At 46.7% G+C, this 13,189-nt stretch overlaps 1 protein-coding gene across 2 annotated transcripts; it reads right to left on the bottom strand.

Annotated features, from left to right (window-relative positions):
- Positions 1 to 841: 841 nt before the first annotated feature.
- Positions 842 to 11,020, bottom strand: LOC117188207 (inner centromere protein-like). 2 transcript variants are annotated; one of them, XM_033391698.1, is made up of 3 exons: positions 10,913 to 11,020; positions 1,154 to 1,193; positions 842 to 1,090 (listed from the first exon to the last, which is right to left on the bottom strand). In XM_033391698.1, exons 1-3 carry the CDS (start codon positions 10,949 to 10,951, stop codon positions 897 to 899), a joined length of 273 nt encoding a protein of 90 aa, XP_033247589.1. In that variant the 5' UTR covers positions 10,952 to 11,020; the 3' UTR covers positions 842 to 896. The 2 variants fall into 2 exon arrangements, with proteins under 2 accessions (XP_033247589.1, XP_033247588.1); XM_033391697.1 differs by lacking the exon at positions 10,913 to 11,020 and having other exon boundaries at positions 844 to 1,090; positions 1,154 to 1,311.
- Positions 11,021 to 13,189: the final 2,169 nt, after the last annotated feature.

Genomic DNA, 13,189 nt, shown 5'->3' with positions numbered 1-13,189 from the left:
GATTCTGCGCTTTTAGTTTTCTCGTATCCTCAATATTGTGGATGCAACAGATTTTCGTTCTTTGTGGTGGCGGAAGGGGGTGGGGCGAAATTTTGAGATAAACGTTTAATAGTGAGATCTAACAGGAGTGCGGATACCAAATTTGGTTACTCTAGCCTTAATAGTCTTTGAGATTTGTGAATATCTCCAGATTTTCATCCTTTGCGGGGGCGGAAGGGGGTGTGGCGAAATTCTGAAACAAACTCGTCTCGGTCCGATATATTAGGAGTGTGGATACCAAATTTGGTTGCTCTAGCTTTTATAGTCTCTGAGATCTAGGCGCTAATGTTTTACTCTAAGCAAAGCCGCCTATGCTACGTGTGTGTTAGAGAGAGACAGGGCGAGAAAAAATGAAATTGTTTTCTTGATTCTGGCTATAATAATTATACGATTTGGTATAGATTTTGCACTCTAGAAGATATAGTCATCTTCTACGATTCTGCGTTTTCTGTTTTCTCGTATCTTTGAATTTGTGGATGCCACAGATTTTCGCCCTTCGTGGGGGCGGAAGTGGGCGGGGCAAAGTTTTGAAATATTCTTGTAGCAGTGACATATCACAGAAGTCTGGATCCAAAACGTCGTTGCTCTAGCTTTTATAGTCTTTGAGCACTAGGCGCTGATAGGGACGGACAGACGGACGGACGGACAGACGGACAGACGGACAGACAGACATGGCTCAATCGACTCGGCTATTGATGCTGATCAAGAATATATATACTTTATGGGGTCGGAAACGATTCCTTTTGGACGTTACACACATCCACTTTTACCACAAATCTAATATACCCCAATACTCATTTTGAGTATCGGGTATAAAAACAGGGGATTATTTTATATACATACGTGTTTGTGTATAACTAGTATTTTGGGAGCTCCGAGTAGCGTGGGGGCGTGGACCAGAGCACGCTGGAGTTGCGCTTCAGCTGGCTGGGATCGATGTTGGGGAAAATCAGTTTCAGGTCCGGAGTGGTGGGGGCCACCGAGAAGATGCTGTCGATGACATCGGTGGGACAGTGGCTCTGCATGGCAATCGCTTCGCCGCGTACATGGCCTGAAAATGGGTCACAAAATTTTAGATTAGATCAGACACTGGCTAAAGAAAACGCTAACTTACTGCGACTCCAGGTGGGTGCTGGCGGACGCTTGTGGGTGACCTTGCCCTCGTCATCGGTGGCTCGCGCAGCATGTCCCATGTGTATTTTGTCTTCGGCGGCGGTGGCAGAATCTTCTTCTTGGCCCCGGTCAACTGTACCAGCTTCTTAGTCAGTATGGCTCTCCTCTGGCAGACGCCGCTAATATTGAACGACACGACAAAGAGTGCGTGCGAGAGAGACAGAAAATCAGTCTTAGCGTGACGTCGGGCGCTGCTTAGCCACTGCAAATTGATTTGTTCCTTTTGGCTATAATAATGATCTGATCTGATCCAGATTCAGCAATCTGATAGATCTATGATCTATGATTATCTATGATTCTGCGTTTTTAGTTTTCTCGAATCTGCAATATTGTGGATGCAACAGATTTTCGTCCTTTGTGTGGGCGGAAGGGGGTGGGGCGAAATTTTGAGATATACGTTTTATAGTGACATCTTAAAGGAGTGTGTGTACCAAATTTGGTTACTCTAGCCTTAATAGTCTCTGAGATTTGTGGATGCCACAGATTTTCGTCCTTTGCGGGGGCGGAAGGGGGTAAGGCGAAATTTTGAAACGAAACGGTCAAGGTCCGATATCACAGGAGTGTGGATACCAAATTTGGTTGCTCTGGCTTTTATAGGTTCTGAGATCCCTGAACTCATATTTTGCAATTGGCAAAACCGACCATGAAACCTGTGTGTTAGAGAGAGACAGAGCGAGAAAGAATGAAATTGTTTTCTTGATTCTGGCTATAATAATAATACGATCTGGTTCAGATTTTGCTCTCTAGAAGATATGGACATCTCCTACGATTCTGCGTTTTCTGTTTTCTCGTATCTTTGAATTTGTGGATGCCACAGATTTTCGCCCTTCGTGGGGGCGGAAGGGGGCGGGGCAAAGTTTTGAAATATTCTTGTAGCAGTGACATATCACAGAAGTCTGGATTCAAAACATCGTTGCTCTCGCTCTTATAGTCTTTGAGCACTAGGCGCTGAAGGGGACGGACAGACGGACGGACGGACAGATGGACAGACAGACATGGCTCAATCGACTCGGCTATTGATGCTGATCAAGAATATATATACTTTATGGGGTCGGAAACGATTCCTTCTGGACGTTACACACATCCACTTTTACCACAAATCTAATATACCCCAATACTCATTTTGTGTATCGGGTATAAAAATGTAATGGGAAGTTTTATTTGATGTTTACAAGCGTACTTTAAGCATTTACTCAGAGTCGCCTCTTCACCTGAACCCACTTAATCTACCAATAAAACCCTCAATTGAAACAGCTCAACAGCCTGAGTTAAGCCGATGAAGAATAACCCTCAGTTCCGAACTCATAATTTTATCCGATTGATGAATCACTTTCCTTCAAGGCTAGATAATTTTAAGTTTTTCCGACCTCATAAAGTATTTAGATTCTTGATCAGCATCAATAGCCGAATGGATTTAGCCATGTATGTATGTCCGTCTGTGCGAACCGATGAGCGCCTAGATCCCAGAGACTTTAAAGGCTAGAGAAACTTAATTTTGTATCCAGTATCTAGTTAAATGATACGAGAAAACTAAAAGCGCAGAATTATTGAGAATAACCGTATCTACCAGATCTACGAATCTGGGAAAACGGTTCCCTTACCGCGTCCACATGTCCCACTTCCTGCCATGAGCATTATCTAGCTATTGTGTGGGATCCCGATCATGGTAGCGTCTCTCGCGTGAGCTCCTAACCGGCGTGGACTTTCTGCACTCGCATCGCATCATATCATCCTTCGAAATAAATATGAATCAAGCTTATGTTTAAATCTCTGTTGTTGCCATAGATCAGCAGTGGCCCCAAATCCATCCTAAGTTTCAGTGTACTCCTTCGCCAAATTTTTGCGCGGGTCAATGCTGTCCCACAGCACAGGGCATTGGCAGCATTCCCTTTCCTAACAAACATGCAGCTCGTCGAGGATTAAAACGAACGGCTCATTCGCATAAAGTTGAAGTTAATAAAAGAAACGAACCTTTTGTTCGAGAATCTTCTTTAGTCTGAGTTGAACTTGTTGACTTCCGGTCTGCCGCAGCAGCTCCAACACCTGGACGCCGCCGCCCCTTCACTCCTGGACAGCCCTTACCTGGCCGCAGGTCCCTGGCCAGCATCCCCTCTATCCCGTCGATGGAGTGCCCTGGTGGCCTGGTCTGCCACCACACATCCCATGTGGGAGCCACCACCAGCAGCAGCAGATGAACACAAAGCATTCCATCAACGATATCCTGGGAGGACGCTCTGGAGGAAGCAGAAGCAGGAACCAACAGCAGACGCCCCAGCAATTGCAACTGCAAGACCAGCAGGCACTCACGGTAGCACCGACGTCGCCTCTCCAAAAACTGGGGCACGACTCGGAACGGCACACGGCAGGGCTTCCCCCCTGCTGAAAATATTGCTGTCTTCCCCCGGACCAAACGTGTGTGCAAACAATTTAGCAAGACTCGAATGCCGGTGAGAGAGCCACACAAAAGGCTGATCTGCGACGGAGTACGAACTTATTACAACACATTGGAATTCGATCTCCCGTTCACAGATTGCAGGAGGCATGAGGGAGGTACTTGATCTCTTTCCTGGAGAGCCCAAGGAGAGGTGGCCCACGAGTGGCCGTCTTGCGGCGCGGGATAAGAAAAAACGAGGGGAACGTTGTGAGTTGCTGCGGACACCGCAACTCTACGGTTATACCCGATACTAAGTCAGTATGGCTCTCCTCCGGCAGACGCCGCTAATATTAAACGACACGACAAAGAGTGCGTGCGAGAGAGACAGAAAATCAGTCAAGAGCGTGACGTCGGGCGCTGCGTAGCCACTGCAAATTGATTTGTTCCTATTGGCTATAAAAATGATCTGATCTCATCCAGATTCAGCAATCTGATAGATATGGTCATTATCTATGATTCTGAGTTTCTAGTTTTCTCGAATGTGCAATATTGTGGATGCAACAGATTTTCGTCCTTTGTGTGGGCGGAAGGGGGTGGGGCGAAATTTTGAGATACACGTTTTATAGTAAGATCTAACAGGAGTGCGAATACTAAATTTGGTTACTCTAGCCTTAATAGTCTCTGAGATTTTTGAATATCCCCAGATTTTCGTCCTTTGCGGGGCGGAAGGGGGTGTGGCGAAATTTTGAAACAAACTCGTCTCGGTCCGATATATTAGGAGTGTGGATACCAAATTTGGTTGCTCTAGCTTTTGTAGTCTCTGAGATCTAGGCGCTAATGTTTTACTCTAAGCAAAGCCGCCTATGCTACGTGTGTGTTAGAGAGAGACAGGGCGAGAAAAAATGAAATTGTTTTCTTGATGCTGGCTATAATAATAATACGATCTAATTCAGATTCCGCAGTATTAAAGATATGGTTCTCTACAATTCTACGTTTTTGGTTTTCTCATATCTTTAAAATTGTGGATGCCACAGATTTTCGTCCTTTGTGGGGGCGGAAGTGGGCGGGGCGAAGTTTTGAAATATTTTTGTAGCAGTGACATATCACAGAAGTTTGGATCCAAAACATCGTTGCTCTAGCTCTAATAGTCTTTGAGCACTAGGCGCTGTAGGGGACGGACAGACGGACAGACGGACGGACGGACAGACGGACAGACAGACATGGCTCAATCGACTCGGCTATTGATGCTGATCAAGAATATATATACTTTATGGGGTCGGAAACGATTCCTTCTGGACGTTACACACATCCACTTTTACCACAAATCTAATATACCCCAATACACATTTTGAGTATCGGGTATAAAAATAACATTAGTAAATTAATTATGTAGCAGGAAGAAATCCACAAGCAACCGTCTGACCGTCCAACCGTCCAGCTGGCAGCGCATTGTGCTGCCGAAGCGCCCTACTGATGGGCTCATGAAAGCCATAATTGGTCCGGTGGAGATCAACTGCAAAGGGTGCATGGGTCCTGAGGCTCCTGGCGGGCGTAGTGAAGCTAATCCTACTAAGTAGGTCAGGGCAATCGATATTACCCACTAAAAGGTCAAAAATAAATATTTGAGCCGCAATGGTCCTACGATCCTCGAGAGAGGAGAGATGCACGAGGCGACATCTGCACTCATAGGACGGCATCGGAATGGAAAATGGCAGAGGCTGGAGTGCAAATTTCAGAAACTTTCTTTGGAGTCGTTCGATGCGCGAAATTTGGACGACCCCGGTGGGATTCCAGACCATGGAAGCGTACTCAAGGAGCGAGCGCACAAGGAATGCGTACAGACTGAGCCTTGTATATGGGTCCTTGAATTGGGATGAATTGCGCTTAACAAAGCCGAACATTGCCTAGGCTTTTGGCAATATTAAATTCATATGCCCTGCAAACAGAAATCTAGAGTCAAATAAGACCCCGAGGTCAAGTATCTCCGTCTGCTTTAAGAGAGGATGGCCATCTATTGAATATGAGGCCAGCACATTAAAGACACGCTTGCTAAAAGAAACAAAGTAACATTTACTAATGTTGAGTGGGAGCGAATTAAGTCTGCACCAACGAGCAACTCTATCCAGGTCGCGCTGCAGAAGGATACTATCGCCTAAGGTTTTGACAGATCGGAAGATTTTAAGATCATCAGCATAAAGCAGATGCTCAGAAGCTTGAATGCTGAGACATATGTCGTTAATAAAAATTAAGAACAGAAGTGGACCAAGTGCACTTCCCTGTGGAAGGCCGGAAGTAGCCAAGAATGGGGCCGAAGGCTTTCCATTTATCAATACGACATACTCTCGCCGCTCAAGATACGACCTAAACCAACTGAGCAGGCAGGAATGAATCCCCAACCGATGCAGCTTGGCTATTAAAGCCCAGTGGGAGACTTTGTCAAAGGCTTTAGTAAAGTCAGTATACACAACGTCGACTTGAGAGTGCATTTCAAAGACACGAGTGCAGAAATTACTGAAAGCAATGAGATTAGTGGTTGTTGATCTACCCGGCATAAAACCATGCTGATTTGAGCTAATGTAGGATTTCATGAGGAAGGTGATTTTTCTGGCAATGATTCGCTCTAGAAGTTTTGAAACATTGCTGAGTTTGGCAATTGGTCTATAATTGGAAATGAGATTTTTGGTACCTCTCTTAAAAATTGGCGTAATCGTGGCAGCTTTCCACTTACCAATAAACTGACCCGTTAACAGCGAATTTGTGAATAGAATTTTGAGAGGTTCACAGAACGCTACAACACAGTTGCGAAGCAGGAAGACAGAAATGCCATCACAGTCGGGTTTATTAGAATTATCGAATTCATCAATTGCCACCAAAATGTCCTCCTCCGATACATCGAGTGTACCAATATTGACCACCGAGGGTATAGAGTTTAAGACATCGAAACTGTGCCAAGCTGCGTATGGCTCAAAATTTGAGCTAAAGAAAGAAGAAAAAAGGTTTGCTATACCATTATCCGTATTAGCGCTCAAGCTGCCCAGGTTCATAACGGAAGGAAGAGAGCTCGTTGACCTTTTGGACTTTATAAAATGCCAAAAAGACCTGGGATTGACTTAAAGTTCCCTCTCAACGTCGGCAATATATTGGTTATACAAAAATTTGCCTAAAAAAGCAAACTCCCTCTTATGTTGCACTTACCTTGCCCAATCTACAGGGTCCCGGGTCTTACTAAATCGTTTAAAGTACTTATTACGAAGATTCTTATATTTCATAAGACCCTTCGTATACCACGGCAGTCTATAGGAGCCATGCACCCTTTTGGAAGCATTGTTACCAATAATACGACGGACCGTATGCAGGAAAACATTATAGGACGTGTCTACACTAGGATGCGAGAGAACAGAAGCCCAATTAACATTTAACATATTATCCCTAATAGCATCATTTTGAATTTACCGAAATTTTGTCTGGCGTCATTCGAGTCTGTGCGGTGGCATTCTGCTTTAGTAAACACATTTCTCATCCTAAATTATCTTTACAACTGGAAAACCTTGAAGGAACTTATTTGCAATATAAAGTAGGTGTTTTTTTGGCCGCACATCAATCAGAATCAACTTGTTTTGTGCTTTGAGGCATGAGTCAAATCAAGCACACAAAATTTTCATTGTGCAATTTGTGCCAACACGAGAGGCGTCACTTATCTGTGCGGAGGCATTTTCCTTGAGCAACACATTGTGCAATCGAAATCCTGCACACATCACATAAATTCCTTCCATTCGCGAATACAAGACCCATTCCTATTGGCTATGGTTGACCCAACCTCCATCAAGGGAGAGATCCTTGAGATGACTGGCGAGCATGTGGAGCAGCTCCATTCAATGTGGTCCCTCATGTTCGAGCCGAAGACATGCGAGGACTTTCTGCACAAACTCAAGGCGCACGCGGATAATTTCTATACGGATCTGCTGACCGAGTCGCGGGAGAAGCAGGCGGCCATCCTGGATGACATAGCCGCACTCCGAGCCGAGGCCAGCGACCTCACCCGACTCCTCCATGAGACGGTGGACATTGGTCAGAGGCCCGACGATGTGCCACTGATCATATGGCAGCTGAAGCTGGACAAAAGCATTGAGCATCTGCGCGAGGAGCTCTCGAAACGTCGGGCGGAGATCGGGGAGCTGCTGCTCCAGCAGGAGCAGCTCTGCGAAGAGCTGGGCGCACTGCCGCTCCCTCTACTGGCGGACCCGCTGCCCCTGCCCGATGAGATGGACGGCTTTCGCGACCATCTCGACAACCTGCGCTCTCAGCGCGCAGTGCGCCAGACGGAGCTGGACCAGCTGCGCAAGGCCATCAAGCATGACATGAAGATGCTCGAGCTGATGTCCCAGACCGATGCAGAGGATCGCCTACTGAACGATCTGCGCAACAGTTATGCCGAGCAGATCCAGGAGCTGCGCTCCAATGACATCCTATGACATCCTCCATTCGGAGCTGCAGCGCTGCCAGGCACTGCGCAGCCAGAACCCCAAGACGTTCATCGAGCAGCTGCGCGTCGAGATAAGCAAGTGGTGGGATCTAACGCTCAAGAGCCAGCAGGAGCGCAAGCGTTTCTCCAACTACTACAATAAGTATTACAACGAAGACCTGTTGGAGCTGCACGAGCTGGAGCTGGATGATCTGAAGAGCTTCTACACGTGCAACAAGGAGATTTTCGATCTGTACGAGAGCCGTGCAGAACTTTGGTCCCGCATGCAGGCTCTAGAGGCAAAGGCCAACGAGCCGAATCGTTTCCAAAATCGTGGCGGCCAGCTCCTTAAAGAGGAAAAGGAACGCAAGGCCATCTCGAAGCTGCCCAAGATTGAGCAGCAGATCACTGAACTGGTGCACGCCTATGAGGTGCAATCGCATGGCCCCTTTCTGGTTTATGGCGAGAACATACTGGAGCTGATGGCTGGCGAATGGGAGAACTATCGGCAGGCCAAGCAGAGCTCGGCCCGCAAGAAGGCCCCGCCCACCACGAGGACGGGCAGCAGCAGCAAATTGATGATGCCACCGCCGACTGCCGGTTCAACGGCCCCTCGCACGCCCCGAACTTTGAAGAACATGTCCTCAATGTCGACCTCGACAATGTCGTTGCGCAAGACCCCAACAATCCAGCTGATCACTCCCAATATGACCAAGAGCACTGGGAATCTGCACAAGCGACTAAATCCATCAGCAGCCGCCAGCTCTTCGGGGTATCGGCTGGCCAACAGCCAGCTGAAGGCGTCCAAGTCGCCACTAAAGCGGGTCCGCGTCCTGGACAACACATTGCGTCGCAGCGGGGGATTGGGCAGACGCAGCCTTGGCACACGCTCGAAAAAGAAGCCACTCACAAAATCAGCGGTGCCGGATACAAGATCGCCCAGCGATTCCGAGTATATGACCGATGAGACCACTGAAAATGACCGCGAAGCCGGGATCTCCTATGACGAATTTGTGCCCACGAGTCGCTCCTCAGTGCTGCCCGTCGGCGGGGCTCAGCATCAGCGCAATCGCGTGGCTGTGCCACGAATTCGCCATGTCCTCGTAAACCACAATTCGGTGGCGTCGGCCGCCAACACACCGTCAAAGCAGGCGGTCAATCAGGAGGAGAGGCCTCGATTTGGCAATCAATTGAAGCTCCCGTCGCCACGTGAAAGTCGCATTTGGCCGAATCCACGATGAGATTATCTATCGAAATTACTACTAAAATGTACCTATATTTTTGGAATTTGGAATTTTTATTTGCGTTTTATGTTTGATTTTATTTTATGTACCTTTATCTGTTTATCTCTGTTTCATTTATTTTCGATGTTGGCCCAATAAAAATTAAATTATCTTCAAGAAGGACAACCGAACCACACAAGCATTCAGGCTTACACTAGAAAAGAAGCATTCATAATATGGTTCCGCCCAGGGCGAATAAAAATGGAAATTGACTAAGAATTCCAACGGCATATGATGCATGTCACATTCCGCGATGGGGAGCTCGCAACATGTAACATGGCAATCTATATCCGAACTAACAAAAATTAAGTCTAAGATCTTATTTAGCCTATTAAAAACATTATTTACTTGGGATAAGCCCATACTAAAACAGTCATCTAGGAAAAGAATCTCGTTCGGCAAATGTACATTACTAGGTATCATAGCCGACGATTGCGGATCGCCGGACCATACCAACGAACCCAAATTGAATTGAGCACGCCGGCGGCTTTAATAGTTCTTAAGCAGTTGGGTATTAGTGTCAGAGGGAATCAAAAGGAATGGAAGTGGTATCGTGCGGTATCTTGCATTACTTTTCGCAAATACATTTATTTAATTTAAACTTCATTTATATTTCCATAGAACAAAACAGAAAGAACGAGGGGGAACGTTGTGAGTTGCTGCGGAGACCGCAACTCTACAGTTATACCCGATACTAAGTCAGTATGGCTCTCCTCCGGCAGACGCCGCTAATATTAAACGACACTACAAGGAGTGCGTGCGAGAGAGACAGAAAATCAGTCTGAGCGTGACGTCGGGTGCTGCGTAGCCAGTGCAAATTGATTTGTTCCTTTTGGCTATTAAAATGATCTGATCTGATTTAGATTCAGCAATCTGATATATATGATCATTATCTATGATTCTGCGCTTTTAGTTTTCTCGTATGGTCGAAATTGTGGATGCCACAGATTTTCGCCCTTTGTGGGGGCGGAAGTGGGCGGGTCAAAGTTTTGAAATATTCTTGTAGCAGTGACATATCACAGAAATCTGGATCCAAAACATCGTTGCTCTCGCTCCTATAGTCTTTGAGCACTAGGCGCTGAAGGGGACGGACAGACGGACAGACGGACGGACGGACAGACGGACAGACAGACATGGCTCAATCGACTCGGCTATTGATGCTGATCAAGAATATATATACTTTATGGGGTCGGAAACGATTCCTTTTGGACGTTACACACATCCACTTTTACCACAAATCTAATATACCCCAATACTCATTTTGAGTATCGGGTATAAAAACAGGGGATTATTTTTTTATATACATATGTGTTTGTGTATAACTAGTATTTTGGGAGCTCCGAGTAGCGTGGGGCGTGGACCAGAGCACGCTGGAGTTGCGCTTCAGCTGGCTGGGATCGATGTTGGGGAAAATCAGTTTCAGGTCCGGAGTGGTGGGGGCCACCGAGAAGAAGCTGTCGATGACATCGGTGGGACAGTGGCTCTGCATGGCAATCGCTTCGCCGCGTACATGGCCTGAAAACGGGTCACAAAATTTTGGATTAGATCAGACACTGGCTAAAGAAAACGCTTGTGGGTGACCTTGCCCTCGTCATCGGTGGCTCGTGCAGCATGTCCCATGTGTATTTTGTCTTCGGCGGCGGTGGCAGAATCTTCTTCTTGGCCCCGGTCAACTGTACCAGCTTCTTAGTCAGTATGGCGCTCCTCTGGCAGACGCCGCTATTTAAACACATATTTAGAATAGTGATCGAGGACGATAAAGATGCCTATATGTCCACTTCTTGAACGGGGATATGGCTCCAGGAAATCTACATATAATTTCTGGAAGAAACGTTGTGACTCGGGCGCAATTCCAATCTTCGGTCTCTGGATTGTATTGGGGGCCTTGGTAGTCTTGCAGACATCACAAGCCTGGATATACTTCTTCACATCGGCAACCAAACCAGGCCAGTAATAATACCGCCGTATCCTTTCTAGGGTTTTGTGAATGCCTCCATGGGAAGCCAGTGGATTGTCGTGCGCGTTACGCAAAACGTCAACCACTAACCCTTGAGGAATCCAGAGTTTCCAAATGAACACATCATGTAGCACCTCTCCTGTTGCGTGATCTGACCTACGATACAACAAGTTATCTACAATTTTGAGATCTGGCAACTTATCAATATTGGCCCTAACCCTTTCTACGATCTCCACGTAATCTTCTGCCTTGAATTCTGGCGATTCCAAATCCACCAACAACCCATTGCTCGCGTCTAGAGTCGCCACTTCCTCCTCATTTACGCGAGAAAGAGCATCCGGAACCACATTAAGCCTGCCGCTACGATGCTCGATTTTAAACGAGAAACTCTGCAGCTTTAGTGCCCATCGGGCTAGACGTGAGTGTAAGTCAGTTTGTGACATGAGCCACTTTAAAGAGGCGTGATCAGTGATTACAGTAAATTCATGCCCCTCGATATAAGCTCTGAACCTATTTATGCAAACTATTGCGGCCAGACATTCTTGTTCGGTGACCGAATAATTCTTTTGGGCTTTGTTGAGTTTTTTCGATACAAACGCAATCGGATATTCGTCCCCTCCGGCGTCTTCTGCACCAGCACTCCCCCAACGCCTGTCTTGCTAGCGTCGCAGTGAACATAGAATGGTTTGCTAAAATCAGGACTACGCAAAACTGTCGCTGAGCAAAGCATCTCCTTCAACTTTTCAAAAGCCTCCTGACCCTCTGGAGTCATTGAAAATTTCTGTCTGGGCTTGAGCAAGTCCGTGAGAGGCGCGGCTACCGATGCGAAGTTGCTTATAAACTTCCTGTACCAGCCTACCATACCTAGGAAGCGACGCAGAGACTTTAGGGATTTTGGCAAAGAAAAATCGGACATGGCCGAAATCTTATCCGGATCTGTACGAATCACCCCTTCGCCTACTATATGCCTCAAATACCGCACTGACTTCATGCAAAACTTGCTTTTCTCCACATTCAGCGTTAACCCTGCCGCTTTTATGTAACTTGCCACTTCACTCAACACCCTCCGATGTGACTCAAAACTGTCCGACACAATCAAAAGGTCGTCCAGGTACACAAAAACTTCATTTCTTAAACTGGCCGGAATTACCTTGTCCATCAACCTTGTCATGGTCTGCGAAGCATTAGTGAGACCAAAAGGCATTACCTTATACTGGTAGAGAGGTTTCCCCGGAACCGTGAACGCTGTTTTATCGCGTGAGCTCGGCTCTAAGGGAACTTTCCAATAGGCATCCTTAAGATCCAGGCTCGAAATAAACAACGCCTTAGGAAGACGTCCTAGAATCCCATCAATTTGTGGTAACGGATACGCGTCATTTTTGGTCACCGCGTTAACTTTCCTACTATCTAAACATAGCCTCACCTTTCCTGGCTTCTACACCAATACTACCGGTGATGACCACGCACTATCGGATTCCTCTATCACCCCTAAGCTGAGCATCCGATCTATCTCCGCATATAACAATTTCTCTACCGCAGGAGATACAGGGAAGTGTCTCTGCTTCACGGCTTTTGCATCACCTACATCAATTGAATGTGAAAGCAGAGCCGTCTTTCCTAGACCGGAAACGGAAAACGAAGGAAATAAATTGATGGTCGCTTGCAACTGGTCCATTTCCCCTCGGCTGAGGTTCTGCGGTTCATGAACTATCTCTGCCAGCGACATGCTGGGTGGTAATAAATCGAAACTTGACCAAAAGTCGATCCCTAAATACAAGTCCTGGCTGAGCGATGGAATAATGTGCAGCTCAAGGTCCTTCACTGCACCCTTATACTGCACCGGTGTCCGCAGTCGTCCCACTACCTCTTGCCTCCGTCCATCCGCAGTGGAAGCATTTACA

Source organism: Drosophila miranda, chromosome 3 (assembly GCF_003369915.1).
Source record: "Drosophila miranda strain MSH22 chromosome 3, D.miranda_PacBio2.1, whole genome shotgun sequence".
Lineage (NCBI taxonomy): Eukaryota > Metazoa > Arthropoda > Insecta > Diptera > Drosophilidae > Drosophila > Drosophila miranda.
The sequence above is the reverse complement of the archived record's forward strand: the minus strand, read 5'-3'. Positions and strand labels throughout refer to the sequence as shown.

Coding starts and splice junctions, on each gene's coding strand:
- LOC117188207 (XM_033391698.1), bottom strand. CDS start 10,951: ATGGGACATGCTGCACGAGCCACCGATGACGAGGGCAAG. Junction 1,194..10,912: donor CCACCGATGACGAGGGCAAG/GTCACCCACAAG, acceptor GACGAGGGCAAG/GTCACCCACAAGCGTCCGCC. Junction 1,091..1,153: donor AGCACCCACCTGGAGTCGCA/GTAAGTTAGCGT, acceptor ACCCATTTTCAG/GCCATGTACGCGGCGAAGCG.